The 21,964-nt window shown below is 28.3% G+C and overlaps 12 protein-coding genes across 12 annotated transcripts; 6 read left to right on the top strand and 6 right to left on the bottom strand. All coding sequences in view use genetic code 12, as the record gives it.

Annotated features, from left to right (window-relative positions):
* Nucleotides 1–547: 547 nt before the first annotated feature.
* CAALFM_CR04860CA (uncharacterized protein) lies at nucleotides 548–1,936 on the top strand (the record flags this gene model as incomplete). Its single annotated transcript, XM_706000.2, has 1 exon — nucleotides 548–1,936. One exon carries the CDS (start codon nucleotides 548–550, stop codon nucleotides 1,934–1,936), a length of 1,389 nt encoding a protein of 462 aa, XP_711092.2.
* CAALFM_CR04850CA (uncharacterized protein) lies at nucleotides 1,905–2,681 on the top strand (the record flags this gene model as incomplete). Its single annotated transcript, XM_706001.2, has 1 exon — nucleotides 1,905–2,681. One exon carries the CDS (start codon nucleotides 1,905–1,907, stop codon nucleotides 2,679–2,681), a length of 777 nt encoding a protein of 258 aa, XP_711093.2.
* Nucleotides 2,682–3,833: 1,152 nt separating this feature from the next.
* On the top strand, nucleotides 3,834–5,750 carry MSS11 (Mss11p; the record flags this gene model as incomplete). Its single annotated transcript, XM_706002.2, has 1 exon — nucleotides 3,834–5,750. The coding sequence occupies one exon, from the start codon at nucleotides 3,834–3,836 to the stop codon at nucleotides 5,748–5,750; it is 1,917 nt and encodes a 638-aa protein (XP_711094.2).
* A 1,433-nt stretch (nucleotides 5,751–7,183) lies between these two features.
* On the top strand, nucleotides 7,184–9,604 carry CAALFM_CR04830CA (uncharacterized protein; the record flags this gene model as incomplete). The annotated part of the gene is made up of 1 exon (XM_706003.1): nucleotides 7,184–9,604. One exon carries the CDS (start codon nucleotides 7,184–7,186, stop codon nucleotides 9,602–9,604), a length of 2,421 nt encoding a protein of 806 aa, XP_711095.1.
* A 770-nt stretch (nucleotides 9,605–10,374) lies between these two features.
* CAALFM_CR04820WA (uncharacterized protein) lies at nucleotides 10,375–10,680 on the bottom strand (the record flags this gene model as incomplete). The annotated part of the gene is made up of 1 exon (XM_706004.1): nucleotides 10,375–10,680. One exon carries the CDS (start codon nucleotides 10,678–10,680, stop codon nucleotides 10,375–10,377), a length of 306 nt encoding a protein of 101 aa, XP_711096.1.
* A 1,561-nt stretch (nucleotides 10,681–12,241) lies between these two features.
* On the bottom strand, nucleotides 12,242–12,997 carry RPS3 (40S ribosomal protein uS3; the record flags this gene model as incomplete). The annotated part of the gene is made up of 1 exon (XM_706005.2): nucleotides 12,242–12,997. One exon carries the CDS (start codon nucleotides 12,995–12,997, stop codon nucleotides 12,242–12,244), a length of 756 nt encoding a protein of 251 aa, XP_711097.2.
* Nucleotides 12,998–13,585: 588 nt separating this feature from the next.
* Nucleotides 13,586–15,745, bottom strand: MNT4 (Mnt4p; the record flags this gene model as incomplete). Its single annotated transcript, XM_706006.1, has 1 exon — nucleotides 13,586–15,745. The coding sequence occupies one exon, from the start codon at nucleotides 15,743–15,745 to the stop codon at nucleotides 13,586–13,588; it is 2,160 nt and encodes a 719-aa protein (XP_711098.1).
* Nucleotides 15,746–16,370: 625 nt separating this feature from the next.
* On the bottom strand, nucleotides 16,371–16,938 carry MVB12 (Mvb12p; the record flags this gene model as incomplete). The annotated part of the gene is made up of 2 exons (XM_019475541.1): nucleotides 16,371–16,843; nucleotides 16,920–16,938. The coding sequence occupies 2 exons, from the start codon at nucleotides 16,936–16,938 to the stop codon at nucleotides 16,371–16,373; spliced, it is 492 nt and encodes a 163-aa protein (XP_019331086.1).
* A 570-nt stretch (nucleotides 16,939–17,508) lies between these two features.
* Nucleotides 17,509–17,955, bottom strand: RPB8 (DNA-directed RNA polymerase core subunit; the record flags this gene model as incomplete). Its single annotated transcript, XM_706007.2, has 1 exon — nucleotides 17,509–17,955. One exon carries the CDS (start codon nucleotides 17,953–17,955, stop codon nucleotides 17,509–17,511), a length of 447 nt encoding a protein of 148 aa, XP_711099.1.
* Nucleotides 17,956–18,495: 540 nt separating this feature from the next.
* CAALFM_CR04770CA (uncharacterized protein) lies at nucleotides 18,496–19,065 on the top strand (the record flags this gene model as incomplete). Its single annotated transcript, XM_706008.2, has 1 exon — nucleotides 18,496–19,065. The coding sequence occupies one exon, from the start codon at nucleotides 18,496–18,498 to the stop codon at nucleotides 19,063–19,065; it is 570 nt and encodes a 189-aa protein (XP_711100.2).
* A 472-nt stretch (nucleotides 19,066–19,537) lies between these two features.
* On the top strand, nucleotides 19,538–21,223 carry CAALFM_CR04760CA (uncharacterized protein; the record flags this gene model as incomplete). The annotated part of the gene is made up of 1 exon (XM_706009.2): nucleotides 19,538–21,223. One exon carries the CDS (start codon nucleotides 19,538–19,540, stop codon nucleotides 21,221–21,223), a length of 1,686 nt encoding a protein of 561 aa, XP_711101.1.
* A 393-nt stretch (nucleotides 21,224–21,616) lies between these two features.
* CAALFM_CR04750WA (uncharacterized protein) lies at nucleotides 21,617–21,883 on the bottom strand (the record flags this gene model as incomplete). Its single annotated transcript, XM_019475540.1, has 1 exon — nucleotides 21,617–21,883. One exon carries the CDS (start codon nucleotides 21,881–21,883, stop codon nucleotides 21,617–21,619), a length of 267 nt encoding a protein of 88 aa, XP_019331085.1.
* Nucleotides 21,884–21,964: the final 81 nt, after the last annotated feature.

The raw sequence follows: 21,964 nt of genomic DNA, 5'->3' as shown, positions 1-21,964 counted from the left end.
TTAGAGTATTTATTGCTGTAAACTAATACAATACTTTCTTGGTGTGTTATTCATATGATATTCTACAACACTGTCAAACTAATATAACCAAATATGTTACACCTAATGAGTGGTTGTCACTGTAGTACTAGTAGTAGTAGTAGCAGTAGTAATAGTAATAGTAGTAAACTGATATTGGTTGTGAATTAAATATATAAAAGTGTTTAATTGGGGGGGGGGGGGGGGGAGGGAAGTTGCCCCTATTTTTCACTCACTCACTCACTCACTCACTCAATTAATTAATTAATTAATTAGCGTTGTTTAATAAAAGAATACCACAAAATTGAATGAGAATTTAATATTAAATGTGGTCCATTCCTTTCTCATTTCTTCCCACTTCTACTTCTACTTTTACTTCTACTTCTACTTCTACATTAATTTATATAGTCTGTTTCCAATAGTCATTTTTTGATTCAGAAAACTTGTTAGAAACTGTTATATTAATTCTGTTTCCACTCCACAAGTAAAAGTAAGAACACCTTTCCCCCCCCCCCCAATATATGTTACTATGACATCAAAATTTGATAATATTTACAAGTCCGATCTTGTCACCAATGCTAGTCTTGCCCTATTTAATACCAGAACTTTTAAAAATACTATTCATCCAACAAATTCTTTAATTACAAAACTACCTCCATATATTATACAACAGATATTAGAATATGTCAACCAATTTGATTTAATTAATCTACTGTTGACTTGTTCAAGATTATATTTGTTAGCCATTGAAAAATTATATAAACGTATCACTATAGTATTAGAAGCTGAATTCCCCAATAAATATAAAGGTGATTCTCATAAATATATTATTGATAATGGGATGAAATATATGGATAGTTCATTAATTTTCAAATTAAATAATTTACTAAAATTTATCATTACCATCACTAAGAATAAATCGATATTCCAATTAATTAAATATGTGGTATTTGATAAAAGTTATGATACATTTCAGGGGGGAAGTGATTTATTAATTGCGTTACAATGTCAAATTATGAAAATTTTTGAATTTTCTAAAAATTTGAATTTTTTACATATATCATTTGTTGATTTCACTAAAGGAATTGATAAATTAACCAAATTTTTACTGTTTGAAAATGTTCGTCAAAAAATGTTTAAATTATTAATAACTGATTTAAATCAATTGAATAAACCATTTATACCGCCAAATTTAACTAATCTATTTTTATTATTGAATGATCATGATAATGATAATAATAATAATAATAATAATAATAATAATAATAAAATACCGATTATGGATTTATCAATGCCACCATTTGATTGTTTTAATTCCTTATTTACATTGACTTGTTCTACAACTAATCAATTGGGGTTATCAATATTGAAAAATTTGAAATTAAGTTCAAGAAATATGAAATTGAAATTAAAAGGTTTAACAGTTTTCCATCGTCATAAAAATACCTTCCTCACACCAGAACAAGAGCAAGAACAAGAACAACAACAACAATCGGATAATTCTACAAAGTTGGATTTTGAAATAATTAATCAAACGATTGATTTAACTTATTTATCTCATTTATATTTAAAAGTTGATTGTAATGAACATCGAGATAATTTATGTAATTGTTATGAAATATTTTTCGATAAATTTTCCCAATTTTCTAATCAAAATAATGGATTACCAAATTTAATTAATTTTGAAATTGAATCTTATCCAAATATGGAATGGTTAAGACCTCATCAACAAATGGAAAATATTTTAACTCCTTTAAGTGGTTTTATTAAAACTTTAACCAATTTACTGAGATTAACTATTGATTTTTCTACTCCTGGTTTCAAAATGTTTGATAATAATTTAGCATTATCGAATTATATGTTGAATAAATTAAATKRAACATTTAATGCAAGCATTTTTCTTAAGTTTTGTTATTAAAAATGATAATGAAAATCAAAATGATAATGAAAACCAAAATGATAATGATAAAGTCCCCTTGTTAACTAATTTGAAAACTTTACAATTACCCGATTTTTTCACATCATTTATTTATTATAAACCTGATTTTATGGAATCTTTATTACATACATGTAAATGTTGGGGGTGTCAATTAGTTTTAAATAAATTGGAACATGAATTTTATGATAAATTAATCGATGAAAATCTTGAAACAAATTATTATATGACCATTGGATATATTTTAGGAAAATTACAAGCTGATAGAGAAGTTTGTATTCCTATTAAAGAGAAAACTTTCCATTATAATAAATATCCAATAAATAAAGGTCAACCTCATACTTTACATAATAATTTTCATATCCCCAATGAAAATGAAAATGAAAATGAAGAAGAAGTGGACAATCATAGTATGATGACAAATTGTTGTCAATGTAATATTATTAATGATCCTTTGGGAGTTGATGAATTAAATATTGATAATTTAGTAACAACTTATATTATTCATCAAGTTGATCCAATTATTAATTATTTAAATGTTATGTTTATTAATTTAGATAATTTAATGATTCATGGAATTTATTATGAACGAGATCCATTAATTGGGAAAATGATACCAATTTATGATAATTCTGAATATCCTCAATCATTTTTGATGGGGGCAAAAGATTATATTGAACGAGGTTTAAATCCACCTGGTCCATTTGGTACTTTTAGAGGTCATTAATTGTAAGTTGTCATTAATTTCAATTTTAAGCTGTTTATATATATGTATGAATTTAATTAGTAGTATAATAATTATAATATTATGTATTGATAAGAATAAATGAAACTTTGTATAATGTATTATCGATTACAGTTGTAAAGGATTTCTGTTTATTTAGTATGAACAATAGAGTTAGAGAGTTAGAGTTAGAGAGTTAGAGTTATTTGATTGATTGACATATTTGGGGAAAAGAAGATCGGAAATATTCTTCCACTCACTAATGATACATATATAGACAGAAGTAGACAGAAGTGGGGAATAGGGAGAAGGGGAGAAGGGGGCGCGAGCTCAAATCCAAGGTGGGGGGTATGCAACATCATTATCATTATCAGGTCAAATTGATAATCTTTGTTTGTTGCAATATGGAGATAAGAAGAATAAGAATAATAATAAGAAGAAGATTACAACATGGAATAGTATTTATCAACCTTGGTAGTTTATTTCTTCAACTTAACACATGACCATTATTTTTCGTTTTTCTCTCACCTTTTTGCTTGACAATAATAAAGAATATTAATGATTATGATCATGATCATTAATCATTCTCTTTGACTACACATTTAAATAAGTTTATATTTTAGGTACTCTCTGTTTTATTTACTTGTGATAGTCAATTAAAATAGGAGACCAAAACTAGCTGAATTAACAAATTAAACAAGTAAATTGTTCGGGGTATTGAATCAAATATTAACCAAAGGAAGAAAGGAGCTTTAGTTAAAATTAACACGACCCTAATAAAAAAAAAGTGTATTATTATAACTTATATGGGAAATAAACTTCAAAAGAAAAAAAAAAAAGTGTAGTGCACTTGAGGAGAAAAAAAGAAAGAATCTATCATTTTTACACACATACACACACGACTCTTTTTTTTTTTTTTTTCACTCTCTCTTTCTCTTTCTCTCTCTCTCAACTGTAATCAATTCTCACTTTCTTTCTCACATAACATACATACATACATACATACATACATACATACAAAGACACATTTTGTAAAGACTATAAATTTTTCCTTTTCTATATATATATATTTATATTTATATCACATGGAAACAAGTTGTAAGGGAACTTATTAAACAATTTTAATTAATTTTCTAATTTTGAATACCACATGAGATGTCTAAACCACCACCTCAACATCAACTGAAGAATGCTAATAATTCATTATCACTGCCGGTATCAGATAAACAATCTAATGATTCTCGACAATTATTATTAGCTCATTTATATAATTATTTCAAAACTAATGGATTAGAAGAAACTGCTCAAGCATTATTAATAGAATGCAATAATACCATTCCTAAGGCAACAACAAATTCTAAAGGTTATTCATTAGATAATAGTGGTCCTGATCAAAAAGATACATTTTTAGATCAATGGTGGGGGTTATTATGGTCAATTCAATCATCAATTAATCCTAATTTAAATCAAATGACAAATCCTTCAGGAATATTAACTCCTCAACATCAAATGATTGTACAACAAAGAATGCTTCAACAACAACAACAACAGGCTCAACAGCAGCAGCAACAGGCTCAACAACAACAGGCCCAACAACAGCAACAACAACAACAATTGTTGCAACAACAAAGACTACAGCAACAAGCAATGATCCAACAACAACATCAACAACAATTGATTAATAATTTGAGTGCTCGTCAACAACAAGTTGGTCTATCTACAACTACTAATCAAATGGGACCACCTGGTAGTAATAGTAATAATCTTCAATCAAATATGTCACCAAATAATGAACAATTACAATCACAAGCAAGATTACAACAATTGAAATTACAATTTCAACAACAACAACAGCAACAACTTCAACAACAGCAGCAACAATTGCAATTACAGCAACAGCAACAGCAACAACAACAGCAACAACAACAACAGCAACAACAACAACAACAACAACAACGTCAACAGCAACGTCAACGACAAAAGAAATTCCAACGTCAATTACTGACTCTGTCTCAAAAACTGCCAGTTATTAATAATGGACAACCGCAACAACAACTCCAACAAGATCAACGTCCTGCACTGGCACCACAAAATCAACCTACTCCAGGAAACAACAACAACAACAACAATAATACTAATGCTGTATCACCGAAATTACATAGACAATCTGTTGATGATTATCAAATGAACTTATTACAAATGGAAAATCAAAATAATTCACAAAGACAAAAATATTTGAATAATCAACAAACACGTAACTCACAACAACAACAACAACAACAACAACTGCAACTGCAACTGCAACAACTGCTGCCATTTCAACCACCAGCTCAGCAACCTAAAAATAGTACAACAACATCAACTAATACTACTACTAGTCGAGCACAGAAGTCCTCGAGAAAACAACAACCAAAGAATTCAAGACGTCAATCTGTTCAACAACAACAACAACAACAACCCCAGCAACAACCCCAACAATCTCAACAAATGTCGACTTCTTCACAATCTTTTACCGCTGCTAATAATTCAAATAATGTGAATAATACATTTGATATTTCACCACAAATTCAAGATCAAGGAATGTTATCCACCAAAGAACAACAACAACAACCCCAGCAACCGCAACCACAACCGCAATCGCAACCACAATCACAATCACAATCTCTACCTTCAAATAATAACAATAACAATAACAATAAACAAGATGTTGTTAATGTAGTATTTGATGATGCATTTTTCCTGGGTAATTTACTTTTAGATGATTTTAATGAATTTGCCAATAGTACAAGTAATAATGGTAATGGTAATGGTAATAATGATATGAATTCACAATTTAATAATACACAAACAGAAAGAATAATGTTTAGTATGCCACCTAATCAGAATCAAAATCAATTTCCTTCACAATCTGGTGATGGTGGAGGAGGAGGTGGTGGAAGTATGCAACCTAATTTTTTCGAAGGTATTGAATTAGGTGATGGAAATAATAGTGGTAATGGAGATGATGATGATGCTCCTATAATTACTACTGATTGGTTAAGTCTGATGGGATCAGGTCCAGGTTATGAATAATAATATTAACTACTACTACTACTACTACTACTACTACTACTACTACTACTATTACTACTACTATTACTACTTAAATAGTGACACTTTTTTTTTTCAATTCCATTTATATTTTATTCGTTATTTTTTTGCTCTTCTTATGTACTATAATAATATATAAACATTAACTATATATATATATATATATAGTAGGATATATCTGATATATTTCTTTAAAATTAATAAAAGAAAAAAAGAGGTAGAGGGTATTCTTGATGTTTGATAGTATGTTTGTTTGATCCATTATGGAAAGACATAAAGTATGAGTGTGTCTATGCGTGTGTTACTTTTTCTGTATAACCATAATATTTGTTTTTTTTTTTTTTCCTCAGTATATTATTCCTATTTCTTATTTATTGTTGCTTATTAATTTTCCTTCTATTATTATCCTCTGTTTGATTAAAGAGTAACAGGTAATTAAAAAGGGATCTGCATGTATTAGAGGGAGAGGGAGGGGGGAGGGGGGAGGAGGTCCAATTCATCATCATCATCATCATCATCATCATCTCGTCATTTTTGTGATTTTGTTAAATTCGCACAACCGCTTAATATAATGAGAATCCACTGGGGGGGAGAGATTAACTTGATTCTTTATAATAATAATATTGACATCGTTTACTTATGTAAATGATTGGATTCAATTTCAGATAAAAACACAAGAAGAATTAGTACCATCTGTTTAGGATGCAACCTCTAAAAAACAAGAATTTTAGTATTAGTATTAGTATTAGTATTAGTATTAGTATTAGTATTAGTATTGGTTATGATTATGATTTGATTGATTTGATTAATGATGATGATGTTACCTAATTAGGAAATCTAGTTACCCAATTGTGAATGACAGACCAACAGAAAGTGAGGATCTTAATTTTATTGTTATTAAATTTGTCAATTGTACACGCACGCACGCACGCACGCACGCATTTTCTTAATAAAACTTCACAAGCCAAAGAAGAAAAACAAAGAACAAAGAACAAAGAACAAAGAACAAGAACTAACAAACAAACTAACAACAATAATTAAACAATTCAACTATTCATAATTCACTTATTAATAGAAGAAGAAGAAGAAGAGGTAATTTCATAAAAACTAATTTTAATAACACCCTTTTTTTGTTTTGTTGAAATATTCTTCTTCCCATTTTTTTTTTTTTTAACAAAAACTTATTTTCAATTTGATAAGATCAACCCTTTGCGTTAAACTATTTATCCTATACATTCCTTTAATAACTCCCATATTTATATTCCCAAAAAAAAAATCAAGAGCAAAGTATTTATACATTTCAAACCCATATTTCTTCCCTTACTTTAAATCAAAACATTGCGATGAATTTAATAATTTACGCATCAATCAAAATCAACACCAACAACAACAATCAAGTATAGTATAGACACAATATGAATTTCGATAGGTTTAATCCTCTATCGAATTATTTATATTCTTCTGGTAATAAAAATTCATCTTCCCCAGCAACAAAAACAGCAAAACAGGGTTCAGAATTGACAGTGCCGACAGAATCAACACATCATAATGTTGTTGACGACCACGACGACCTTGGAGGTGAAATGAGTGATTGGGGCATTGAAGAATCAACTCAAACAACTAATATTAAATCTATTAACAATTTGAATAGTAATAATAATAATAATAATATCACTCATGGATTATTATCATCACCTTCAATTACATCAAATTCTACAACTACATCAAATCATGGAAATTATAATAAAATAAATGGAATTCATATAAATCAGAATCAACACCAAAACCAAAACCAAAACCAAAACCAAAACCAATTAATTGATGATTTTTTCCCTCTACCTCCTCCACAACCATCATATATACATAATCAACCACAACATCATCATCATCATCATCATCATCAATCACAAGTATCGTCACTGCAGCAAAACCATTATTATAATCATCCATTACGTAAACTAAGTACTACGCTGCTGCTGCAACCAATTTCAACACCAATAGGACCTGAATCTGAATCTGAACCTGATTTCAAATATTATTATGACACACTCATAGATAATCAAATATCATTTAATACTGAAAATTTTAGTAAATTTATTAAACGATATTTATCATTAGAAAATAAATTGAATGAATTTTGGGAAAAATTTAAATATAATTTAATTTTATCAAATTTATTAGAAGATTCAATGGTATTATCTAAAAATGAAACTAATCTCAATAATCTAGAGCAAAACAATAATAATACTAGCCCTGATAAGGGGTTGCAAAGGTTTAATGGCAATTCATTCATTTATTCAATTAATGATGATGGAACAATATTAAAAATTTTGAATCGACAATATGAATTGAATTATAATTATAATTATAATAATATGAAAATCATTATATCGGTGATATTAATGATAATTTATTTATTAAAACAACAACAATTAATGTCATATCAACATCACCATAATTATGGGTTATCAATTAAAATTCAATTTAAATTATTTAAAATTATAATTTATATATCAATGAAATTAATTAAAGTGAAAAAATTTAAATTAATAATTGAATCAAATCAAATTTTATTAAATTTACAAAAATTTTTAATATTAAATTATAAAATTAATAAAAAATTAATTATTCAATTGATAAATCTAAAAGGAGATCAATTGAATTTGATATCTAATAGTAGTGGTGGTGGTGGTGATGGATTTGAACAACAATTGAAACAATATTTATTTAATATTTTACTGTTATTGAATTTAAATTTACAAAATTCTATAATCAAATTATTACCATTTATGAATGGAGAATTATTAGAACAATATTGTTTAATGAATAATATTAAAATTGATATATTAAATCAAGATAATGAAATAATATCAACTGTTGGACGTGGTTATACTTTAGGTTCTAATTCTAATTCTAATTCTAGTTGTTTGGATAATGTTAAATTTCATTTTAAAAAATTTGATAATTTGAGAAAATTATTTATTTGTCAATTATTAATAATTAATCAACCTTCAAAACCCAATTTTTTTTTATTTAAATTAATGGATCAATTTAATATCGATGATTCAAATTCAAGTTCAAGTTTCAGTGAGAATTTTTTTAATAATTCTGTTCCTATTTTTGATTCATTAAGATTAAAAATTATTCATGATTTATTAATTGATCATAATTTAACATTATCAAATATCAATGGATTATTTGAAAAATTTGAATTTGTCAACCAAAAGACTTCTACCATAGATACCACGTCCAATAATACTACAACAAAAGATCTTGTTAATGACTTGAATAATTCATTTCTGTCAAAACTGCATTTAGATGAATTAATTAATAAATTATCAAATTTAACGATTAATTTAAAATATTTTCAAAAATATAATAATTCAATTAAAAATTTCCATAATATTGATGAACATCAAGATAAATTATTAATTTTTAATCAATTTAAACAAGATTTAAATAATATTAAATCATTATATAAATCATCTTTAATTGATTTAAATCATGAGATTGATAATAATCCTCAAAATTTTATCCTACCAGGACCAGGATCACCAACAAATACCACCACTACAACTACAACAACGACAATTTCAAGTCCAACAAATAGTAATGGGAATCGATTTAGTTTAAAAGAATTTTCTATAAAGAAACGATCATCAATAACTACACCCACACCACCACTAACAACAACACATAGTAGTAATGGTAATGGTAATGGCAATGTTAATGTTAATGTTAATTCAAAAAGATTTTCTGGAGCATTTACGGTGATTCAACCAAATAGATTTTCTCTGATTACTAATATTTCCGAAATTGAAGATTTTAATATATAAAATAAAATTGGCAGAACATATTATATTATATCATATCAGCATCATATCAGCATCATTTCTCATCTTTTATTTATTCAATTCAATTCTTAACACTTTAATATATATATATATACTTAATAATAATCTTGAACGAACATGTACTATTGGTTTGTAGGTTTTCATTGAAAAGTTTATGTTATTGTTTGTTTGATTACTTCCTTTTAACCGATTCGGAAATAAGGATTCTATTTATTCTGTTGTTATTATTGTTTGAAACAACCCCAGAAAGAAAGTAAGTAATATCCAATTGTTTGTAAAAACTGGGTTAATAGTAATTAGGAAATCTGAATGTGACTCGAGATGTGAGATGTGGTTACAACAACCACAACAACATAACAAAGAAAAGGACCAGGTTCAACTTTATTTGTGAGGAAATATGAAGAGTATATATATGCAAACACCAATTTCTAATTTCTAATTTCTAATTTCTAATTTCTAATTCCTAATTTCAATGTTGATGTTTGAAAGTCTACATTTGAAGAACAACAATCAACCCTATGGTTAATAGTTATATGTATTTAAATAATAAACCTATTAGTATATAAACTCCACGTTAAAGAAGAAAAAAAATCACCAAAATGTAAAAAATCACCATAAAATAAATAAATAAATAAATAAATAAGACATAAGAAAATAGTAGTAATAATAATATATTAATTATTCATTATAAACATAGTCATTGTCATCATCAATTATCTTCTCTTTTTCTTTCTTCCCCCCCTCCGGGGGACTTAGTTCAAATCAAGTATAGATAATTTTCTAGTTGATATTAATTCAGCATCATCTTCAATCAATTTTTCAGCGTCTTCTTCTTCTTCTTGTTCTTCTTCTTTTTCAGAAATTACAACTAATGGTTTCAAAATATTCATCATCATACCCATTTTTGGTAATTTGCCACTAATATTTCTTTCTTCTTCTTGTTCATCTGTTGTTGATTTGGCAAGTAATTTCGGACTTGATACGGGGGAAACATTTGGAATTATAAATGGTTCAGAACTTTCAGTAGATAATTGTAAAAATTGTGTTGGTTGTTCCATTATGTTATGTAGATGTAGGATATGTAGGATATGATTGGAGGGTGTATCTAAGTAATATAAGAGTAATAAATAAATAATAAATAATAAATAGTAAATAATGAATAAAATACAAGAAAAGAAATAGGAAATAAAGTGAAGTGAAGGGAAATTGTAACCTCTTTATATACAAGTAGTTTTTTTCAAGTTATGTGTGTAGGACTTTGTTGAATAACTGTTAACTGTTGAACGTGAATGTGATTTTTAATATGGTGAACTGGAACTAAAGTACCGAAAATACTATAATATGACACAAAACCCAAAACCCAAACAGTTGTCACCGATGAGTGATTAACTTTTTATGTATGGGGGGGAAGGGAAGAAACATCCAAACTTCAATAGTAAATTGAATTTCGGAGTTTATTTTTGTGATTAGTAAAATTGATCGGTTTGTGTTTGTGTGTTTGTGTTTTATCATGGGAATCTCAATCCCGCGGTTATAAGGAAAGCAAGAAGCAAGAATTTTTTTTTTTATTGGATGATTAAATTACATCATGAACTAAACAGATATGACTATTGTGATGTTCTTATCTATTGAAATATTTAGTAATTAGTTCAACTTGCTTCTGGTTGTCTTCCCCTCTTTTGTTTCTCCTATTCAATTGAAATTTATGTATTACAGTTAGATATAGAAAAGATTCAACCCACATAGTACACAGCTGTCTCTCCTGTCTCTCTTATCTTAAACGATGAAAGGAAGCCCCATTTGTACGTACATTCCTATTGTAACGTTTAATGTGGCTTATAAAGTTCACATGTACAATTTCAATTTGTTTATAAGCTTGCCCAAATATATATATATATATACATATGTATGTATGCACTTAAAAATTCTCCCCCCTCTCTCTTCTTTTGTGAAAAACAACTGATCAATTTCTTAGTGTAGGATATGGGAGTATACTTCCGAATTTTACACCTTCGTGCCCTGCCCTTCACCGTTTGAGTTCCTTGTTACCGTAGCCACACACATTTAAGGAGAGGATTTATCAGATCATTTGATTATATCCTTTACTTTGCTTTGTTTTATTCTCTTCCACCACATATAGTTGGTTCTCAACTATTTCTTATGATATGATATCCAAGATTTCAGATTTCGTCACAATAAATTTATTTTCTCCGATTTCTTTTTGTCTCAAAAACTCTCCTCTCATCCTTTTTGTTTGATAATACTGACGTCTGGTATACCTTTGTTCTAGAACAGCTGGCTCTCAAGGGGGGGGGGGATATCAGTAAAGATCTATCATTCGTATAAAATTAACGAAGAAAATCGAACCATAATAATAATAATAATAATCAACTTCGTATTACTTGGAAACGATAGTTTTAAAGAGAAAAAATTTACTCATACGAGTAAAAAATGAAGTACCACAATAATGAAATAACGTATGGCACGGGCTTTGACAGGTCCTTCTATATGTTTCTATAATATGGATCTTTTGTTTGTTGAAAAAAAAAAAAAAAATTACTACTATTGTGTTGTTGTTATTATATTATTTTAAACTAAAAGTAATACATATTAACTTTCTTAAGCAGTAGCTTCAACTTCAGCTTCAGCTTCAACTGGAGCATCAGTTTCAGTTTCATCTTCAGCAGTTTGTTTATAAGATTTAACAGTTGGAGCTGGAATAACTTCATCTTCATCTTTAGCTTCAGCAATTTTAACAGCATCTGGTAAAGCTCTTGGACCAAATCTATTAGCAGCTGGATCTTTCATAATTTTAACTTTGATACCCAAAACACCTTGTCTCATTAAAACATGTCTAATGGCAATATCAATGAAATCTCTAGTTGGTTGACCAGAATGAATCATAAAACCATCAGCATATTTTTGAGATTTAGCTCTAGCAGCTCTTAATTTACCAGAGATAACAACTTCAACACCTTTAGCACCGGCACCCATAGCAAATCTTAAAACACCATAAGCAGCTCTTCTAATTGGTAAACCAGACAATAATTTGGCTTTCAAAGCTTCAGCTTGAACAGCAGCAGATAAACCTCTTTCTTCAACTCTTTCAGCATAAATGGCAATACCTTCTGGAGATAATTTGAATCTTTTAACAATCAATGAAGTTAATTCATGGATTCTTCTACCTTGTTCACCTAAAACACCTTGAGTGTTAGAAGCTTTAACAATAACTTCCAATTTAGATGGAGTTTTTCTAACTTCAACACCAGCATAACCTTGTTCAGCTAATTCTCTGGTGAAGAATTCGTTCAATTCAGCGTAGAAGACACCGTCAGCTACTAATTTCTTTTTCTTAGATAAGATAGCGTTAACCATTTTTTTTTGTTAATTAATTGGATCTGTTGTAGAGGTTTGAAAGGAAAAGAAAGGAAAAAGTAAAAGAAGTTGTTTAAGTTTATGGTATATGAGAATGAAAGAAAGAAAGAGAGAGAGAAAAATTTTTCACCTCTCTCTCCTCAAACAAGATTGAAAAAATTTTCTTTTTCTTTTTTTTTTCAACCTCAATATGCAGGAATTTGGTTCAGTTTTTGAATTTAAAAAAATTATGATCACGTGAATGCGTTACACAAAATAAGTCATTTTAGGAAAACTTGTGCGGCTTTGTTTTTTTTTTTTTTTTATTTATTGCAAATTTGATTAAACAAAGAAGAAGAAGAAGAAGAAGTATTATCCTTAACAATAAGATGGGGTCCTAATGGTACTGTCAATTAGGTGTATATTTACAAGAGAGGCTAGAAGTGTAAAACTACGGGAGAGTCAAAAAAAATAGAAATTATTTGTTTGGTCTTCTATTATGTTGATTGCAAAAACAAAACAAGCAATAATTAATTATTTTGATGATAGCTTGAAATGAAGATATAATATTATTTGTAAACTATCTATATGCTAATTGAAACCTATTGATTAATCTTGTAACCAAATTTCAATTAATTTCTTATATTTTTTTTGTAAACTTTGTTCAACATTAATAGATAATCCTCTAATCCCTTCTTTTAAAGGATCACCAATTGAACTATATACACAATAAAATGGATGACCTTGACCTTGACCTTGACCTTGACCATTTTGTCCAATTCGATCAAAATCATCTTGATGAACCCAAGCTTGATCTGGTTCATTATAACCTAATACATTGATTGGTTCAATTAAAGTTGGTGGACGAATAATAGTTTCAATTTTTAATGGTTGAGTTTTTATTTTTTCAAAAATTGATAAATCAATTCTTCCCATAGTTAATTTTGTCGAGTCTTTATCATTAGTGTTACCATTGGTATTGGTGTTGGTGTTGGTGTTGGTGTTGGTGTTTGTGATTAAAAAATTATCAACTAATTCATTAAATTTAAATTCATATTTATCTTTCAATAAAGATTCGAAAAATTTTTGATGATTTAACCAATTTTGTAATTGATGAGAAGTAATATATAATAATGAAATATCATCAATATCAGATAATTGACCCCAAGAAGATGAACAAATTTCTAAACATTCAATCAGATCTTTAGGTAAATTTTGTGATGGAGTTAAAATCCCTGGCATAATTGCATAATTGAAATTAAATATAATTTGTTCATTTATACCAGATATATATTGTCCTAACCATAAATAATCCATTTTGGTTTTCGTTGGTGTATTATTGATTCTAATGTTGAATAAATCATCATGATATAAAAATTCAAAATTCCCACTAATCAATAATCCACTTAATGTTTTCGATTTATTGAAAATTATTAATGATGAATCAATTAAATTATTAAATTGATAATTGAAAAATCTATCAATAGTTACCTCATCACCATTTTCTGATCCCTTTTGGTATAGATTGAAATAATGTTTATCAAATTTATTGGGAATTAATTGATTTTTTATAAATGAAGCAATTTCATGAAATCCAATATTAAATTTAGTTGTACGATATTTTAATTTACTAGGTGATTTAAAAAAATATGTTCCATGTAATTTATATCTTTCATTATTGAAAAATTTTGTTAATTCAATTAATGGAATAATATGTTGATTTAAAATAATAAATTCTTCAAATGATGTAAATATTGAACTTAATGTGATTATTGAACTATCAGAAATGGAACCCTTAACTTGATTAGTGGTAGTTGGTGAAAGATCAACAAATGCTATATCTTGTTTAGTGGGGTACATTTGTGAATCAGATGTTGCTATATCATATAATTGCTGTTTTGCTTCTGGTGTTATTAATTCCATAAATGTGATTTCAATGGGTAAAGTATTATTTAATCCTCTTAAAACTTTAATTAAACGACCAATATTTTGAATTTGATTATTTGATTTATCTTGTGTCATCAAAGGGATTATGATCCCTTTCCCTTTCCCTTTACTATTTTTATATATTTGTTCAATTATACAATCAGTAGAATCATCCAATTGTGGTGGTGATCTCTCTTTATTTCTTTCAAATATGGGCAAATTCCCACTCATCCAAGGATATAATTTTTGAACAAATGATTTACATAATTGATTTGATTGTGGATTTTCCATATTAATCACTCCATTATTATTATTATTATTATTATTTGTAGCAAAACATTTACCAAATATTCTTGTATGAGAAAAATGTTGATAAATATTTAATTCATGAATTGATTGGTTTTTACTAACAATGGAAAATTCTTGTTTAGCAATTTGATCAAAATCATATTTATCTTTATTTTTATCAAATTTATATTGTTTACGAAGTGATCTAATTCTTTCTTTAAGCCATTTTTTCCTTTTATATACAAAAGGTTCAGTTTTATAACCACTATCGTGATAATTGATTTGAAAATTTTCTTGAGTTAATAATTGTTGGAAATAATCATTACATCGTGTAGTTAAATCAGTTTCTAAAGGACTTGACGATGATAATTTCCATTTGGCATATATTGGGTTTTCAAATTTATTGCGTTGTTTGATTAGATCAAATGAAACTAGTTCATTATTAATTGGATTTGGTTGTCGTTGGGTTAGGGGAAGAAATTGTCGTCTGAATAATAAGAAAAAAGATAGTAGTATTGAAGTAACTATGACATATCTTTTAAGATGGAACTTCATAATAAGGATAAACTATACTTGAAGATTCAGGAATAGTAGTTAAAGTAGTTAAAAGTTGTTGAACTTTTTTTTCAGAAATTTCACTAATTTAACGACCACCTTATATATGTTTCAAGTATGAATTAGTTATTTACTACTACTATGTGCTGGTGCTGTCTGTCTGTCTGTCTGTCTGTATATGGAGATTGACAAAAAATGTTAACAAAAAAAAAAAAGAAGTACAAAGTGGGCCAAACTCCAAAAAAATAAGTCTAGAACTTTAATTTTGTTTTACCAGCCACAACAACAGATAAGTATTCCACTTGAAAACATTGACTGCGCTCTTATTGCTCTTTGACGGCATGGCTATATTAGAGGATACTTACAAGTCACATTGTACTGAATGTTGGATCTGAATTAATTTCAGTGAACAAATACCAAAACCACACATGATTACAATACAAATAATCAAAACCTTCTACATTATCAAAACACCTGACAATTCAGAAAGAGCAATATCTATCTAATCGGAAGATGAACACCAATAGTTTACAAGGCAAATAAACCCGATCAATCATGACAAACTTCATTATACTATTAATAATATGACCCATCTATTTACAAAAAAAAAACGTTTCATTATAATTCAATTTAATTTCGTTGTCCCAAATATTCTATCTAATTCATTCATTTCATCATAACCAGATCCATTATCTTTATCATTATCATTATTATCATCACTTTCCTCCTCCTCTTGTTCTTCTTCTTCTTTTTTGGTAGTTAGTTTCCTTTCTTGATTTCTCATTGATTTCTGTGGTTGCATAACTGTATAATTAAATCCAGGTGCAATTTTATTACTTTGTTCTCGAATCCAATTTTCATATTTAGTACATTGTCGATTATTATCATTAGTTTGCTTATTTTTGATTTGTTCACGAAGTGATCGTATTTCATTCAACCAACTATCAATTTCTGTATCAGATATATTTAATTTAGGTGGGACTACCGTTGATGATAATGTAGGAATTAATTTATTATAATTATTACTTAAAGTGATTGGTCTTGGTGGCTGAAATGCGGGATTTTTGATTAATGGAACTTGTTTTAAGATTGGATCCGCTAGAATATAGAGATGGAGTTAGTAAATTCATAAACTACTAGTAGATATAAACAACAGTATATTTCATATACATACGTTTATCTGTATCAATCATTGTTGTTGTGAATGTATGTGTTTATAGGTTCGCTCGTTCGTTCGTTCGTTCGTTGGTTGCTTAGTTAGTTGGATAAGAGTTTTTGATGACAATGACGATTGATTGATCGATTGAAAAGATTTCGCATATTTTTGACAACACTTTGATTGGAGAAATCCCAAAAAATTTGTTTGTGCTTTTTGCTCTTCCCCTCCTTTTTTATTATGTGTCGGACATCTTTGTTAATAAAAATGTCTACTGGTACGACATTCCACACAACACACAACACACACACACACATACACACACCATTCAATCTTTGCCAGTATCGCTATATGTAAATCACTTAGCATATTATGCTAATTAACTTGAATCTACTTTTAATGAAACTAAAACCTAAACATATATATATAATACACAAGCAACAATCAAATGATTATCATATAAGATATGAAAATACACCAACATTGCTGATTATTTATTTATTCGTTTGGCACAATTATATTGATATTCTAATTATAATAACACCTTGCCATTGCCGTAGCTAAACGATAGCCTCCTCCTCCTCCTCCTTCTTCTTCTTCTTCTTCTTTAATTGTCTTTATAATGACGAATCAAAATATAAGCATTTTCTTGTTTTAAATTAGATAATGAACGATAACCACCTTCTAACCTCATCAATAATCCACCAAAAGAAATATAAACTGCCATTTTATCATTATCAGCATTTTCTTCAAATTTATAAACAGTACCATACATAACATAATCATAATCATCAGCTAATGATCTTTCATCAGGTTTAGGTGGTCTCCATGATCCATTTGAAGTAATCATTGATGATTCATTACCTAATGAAGATGCTAATGTAATAGTTAATGAATCATGGTTTTGAACCGGGAATAATTCTTTATTTATATCTAATGTGATGGTAATATCTTTTGATGTTGATGAATGTCCTGTTATTCTGCATACTTTATTGTATCTTCCTGGATCTGTTGAATCCACAATAAACATATCTTCAAATAATATTCCTGACATTGTTAATCTATAGTTGTGTAATTGGGAGGGAAAGGAGAAAGGTGGTAGTAGTAGTAGTAGATGTGTCTAATTAAGTTGAATGAACTTTCTAATGAAAAGTACTTAATATCCAAGATATAATTGTTTTGGATGAAATGTTGAAATATCTTGAAATTTTTTCTTCTTCTTCTTCTTCTTCTTCTTCTTCTCTCTAATTTTTGCTTTTCCAAAAACAGTCTATTATGTAAGCAGCTGTGTGTTATTATGTAATCAAGAAAAATAATTGTTCACTCACTCACTCTTTGGTAGCGCTAATATCTATCCCTTTTAATTCTAATTGGGAAAAAATGTAAACAATAGAAATCTTTTCTCTCTCTCTGCTACACATAAACTTCCATTTTTAGAACATTAATTGAATTTTTTGCTAGGTCTATTTCTACTTCTTCTTCTTCTTCTACTCACTTTCTTGTTTTTTTATATAGTAAAGAAATCACCCACTCCCCGTTTCTTTATTGATATTAACCTTTACCACTTGAATGTATTAGTGCAAGATTTATTAACATGTTTGGAAATCAAATAACTGAAAGGAAAGGTCTTGATTTGACGATCCCACATAATAACACAACTAAGAAGAAACTGATTTTCAAAATTTTATTTATTACATTAGTCATTATATCAAGTGGAATTTTCTTATATTCATCAACAACAACAATAACATCATATTTTTGTTATCATAAGCAACAACTGACAAATCTGATTTCTAATATTCCTGCAAAAATAGATATTGATGTACCCTTGTCAATAGAACAAACAAATGTTGATATTAATGTTGCCGTTCGAGAACTAATTGATAAAAAAAATGTTGAATCCATTGGTCTAGAGTATATTATTAAACGAGAAGACAAGAAAGGGGATAATACAGATGACAACAACAAGGACGACAATAACAACGATGATTCTAAAAAGAAATCAAAACCTATATATGATCAACCAGGTATGAGATTTGTATTTGCTTTATTTGCCTTTGTTTTTTTAAATATGATTGCCATTTGTATTCATCATATTTATATGAAAATAACCAATGCAGCCAATGCTTATAAAACTGTTGATGATGAAATTTCACCATTTTAAGAGAAAGAGGCCCCCCAGAAGTGTGGATCCTTTACGACTTACAGTATAGTATATCTTGTGCCAATAGAAAAATATTCTACATTAAAAATAGTGAATAGTGAAAAGTTCGTATTTTCCTTATCTTTTTTATATTAGCCCCGCCGGAAAAACCCGCACACTAATTAATTTCTACGGTACCCCGATAAAATGTGGGATTATCTATATACTAAATAGACATACAGTAAGGCGAATAGAAAAAGAAATAGTAGTAATAGATGATACATAAATATATATGAATGGATAATTTAATATAAATAGATTAACAATTTCAATTAATTGAATTTTTTTTCATACACATTTGTTTTTTCTTAATTTCTTTTGCTTGCTTGCTTGGTAGTTGCTATTTCTTGTTTCTTCCCCAAATTTTTCATTGTTTATAATCTTGTGAGGTTTAATAAAACAAGCAACGTCCCTACCACCCTCTCTTCCCCAAATGAGATCTCAACTTCCTCCATTAACAACAAGAATCACACAAATCATATGTGCCATTGCTTGGTGTTTAGTAGCAGCAGGACCAGTATTTGGCTTTGCGGCAATTAAACCAATATTTATATCTCAACATATTTATGAAAATAAATGTGATTTATCAACAACAACAACAACAACAACAACAACAACAACAACAACCACTACAAATGAATTTATATCTAATGACGCTAAATGTGTTGAACAAGATTTATCATTGAATTTTTTATTTACTATTGCTTGTATGGTGACTAATATATCGGCATTGCCTGTCGGGTCAATATTAGATTCTTATGGACCGAAAATTACCGGGATTATAGGATCAATTTTATTAACTTTAGGATCATTAAGTTTAAAATTTGCTTCACATATTGAAAAGATTCAAATATTTGATGGTTATTTGATAGGTTATACATTATTAGCCCTTGCTGGACCATTTGTATTTATATCATGTTTCCAATTAGCTAATTGTTTCCCGCAAAATCTGGGATTAATTTTAGCTTTATTAACTGGAGCATTTGATTCTTCATCAGCATTATTTTTATTTTATCGATTATATTATACGAATGTTTCACCAATTTCAATTGATAAATTTTTCACATTATATTTAATTGTTCCAATTTTTATTTTCTTATGTCAAATGTTTATCATGCCTAAGGATTCTTATAAAACCGTTGGTACTTTGGCGAAAATTGCTGAAACGGGGATTGATGAAACTGGTAAACCATTGGATAGTAATTTATTAACACCTGAAGATCAACAACAACAACAACAGCGTGATAATTCAGCAACAGCGGCTATAGTTGATGTTACAGAATATTATCAACCAACAATATCAGAAACTACTTCATTACTTATGAGAAGAGCTTCAGCTCCAACAAGTAGAAGAGAATCAACGGCACTGAGAATGTCATATAGTTCAATTAAATCTCGTTATGAACAAGAGGCTGATTCTAAATTAATTCATTCATCTGGTGGAGTATTTGGTGTTTTACATGGTTATTCAATTACTGAACAATTGAATTCTGGTTGGTTTATATTAATGACGTTATTTACCACGATTCAAATGTTAAGAATTAATTATTTTGTTGCCACAATTAAATCACAAGAACTTTATTTATATCATGGTAATGAATCATTAGCAACCACCATAAATCATTTTTTCGATTTAGCATTACCTTTAGGTGGGATTTTTTCAATTCCATTCATTGGATTAATTTTAGATAATTTGACTACATTAACTGCATTATATATCTTGACGGGACTTTCATTATTCATTGGGGTTGCTGGATTAGTATCTTGGTTACCTGCCACTTATGCTGGGATTATAGTTCTTGTGGTTTATAGACCATTTTATTATACTGCCGTGAGTGATTTTTGTGCTAAAGTATTTGGGTATGATAATTTTGGTACCGTTTATGGAACCATTATTGCCTTTTCCGGGGTATGTAATATTTTACAACAAGTTATGGATAAAGCTACTCATGAATTTTTCAATATGAATCCAGGTCCTATAAATACATTGTTAGTAGTATTGACGGCAGTGTTTGGTTTTGCTTTAATAATATTTGTTAAATCAAAAGAAGCTCATATTAAAAGAAAAAATTTAGAAATGGAAGCTCAAGATGCTTCAAATAGGCCAGTACCAGTATAAAAAAAAGAAAGAAATAGTTGTTACATTTGTATAAATATATAGTATTACTACCAACATATATTATTGTTGAGTTTTCTTGCGTTTTGTTGTTTCTTGTTCTTTTTCTTCTTCTCCCTCTTTTAGAGCTCGTAATTTGGGATGGCTATTTGTTTCTTCTTCTTCTTCTTCTTCATCAGCCAATGGAATTCGAATTATACTTTTATCAGCATTATATTGTCTTTGAATTTGTATCTGTTGTTGATTTTGTCTCAACTCTTGATTCTCTTTTGAAGATTGTTGTAAGATTATTTTCCCATTTTCAGGAAAATTCGATAATATATCAATCACTGATTTCATTTCTTTTTTTGTCTCCTATTTCTATTTGATCTCTTTATTTCTTAATAACGTATTGACTTATTTTTTGTTGGCTTGTTGTTTATTTTCTTTTTCAACTTGTCTTCTTGAACCTTTAATTAATTCTAAATGACCAACTCTACTAGCAATTAATTTCTCAGTACTTTTCATTAATTGACCCAGATGAATTTTTGTAAGTTTTAATGATTCTTTAGCAATGGTTTTTTTAGGTTTAATGATTTTTGGGGCAGCTTTTTTAGGATTTTGTTGCTTTTTAGTTATTCTATTTGATTGTTTAGATTTTAATTTCAAATTACCTTGAGCCATAATTGTAAGAGATGAGGTATAGGATGGTGGTAGGTTTAAATTCACAGCTAAAGATTAGTAAAGAGTATGAGTGTATGTATA

This window comes from Candida albicans, chromosome R (assembly GCF_000182965.3).
Source record: "Candida albicans SC5314 chromosome R, complete sequence".
Taxonomy (NCBI): Eukaryota; Fungi; Ascomycota; class Pichiomycetes; order Serinales; family Debaryomycetaceae; genus Candida; species Candida albicans.
This window is presented reverse-complemented; position numbering and strand designations above follow the sequence as displayed.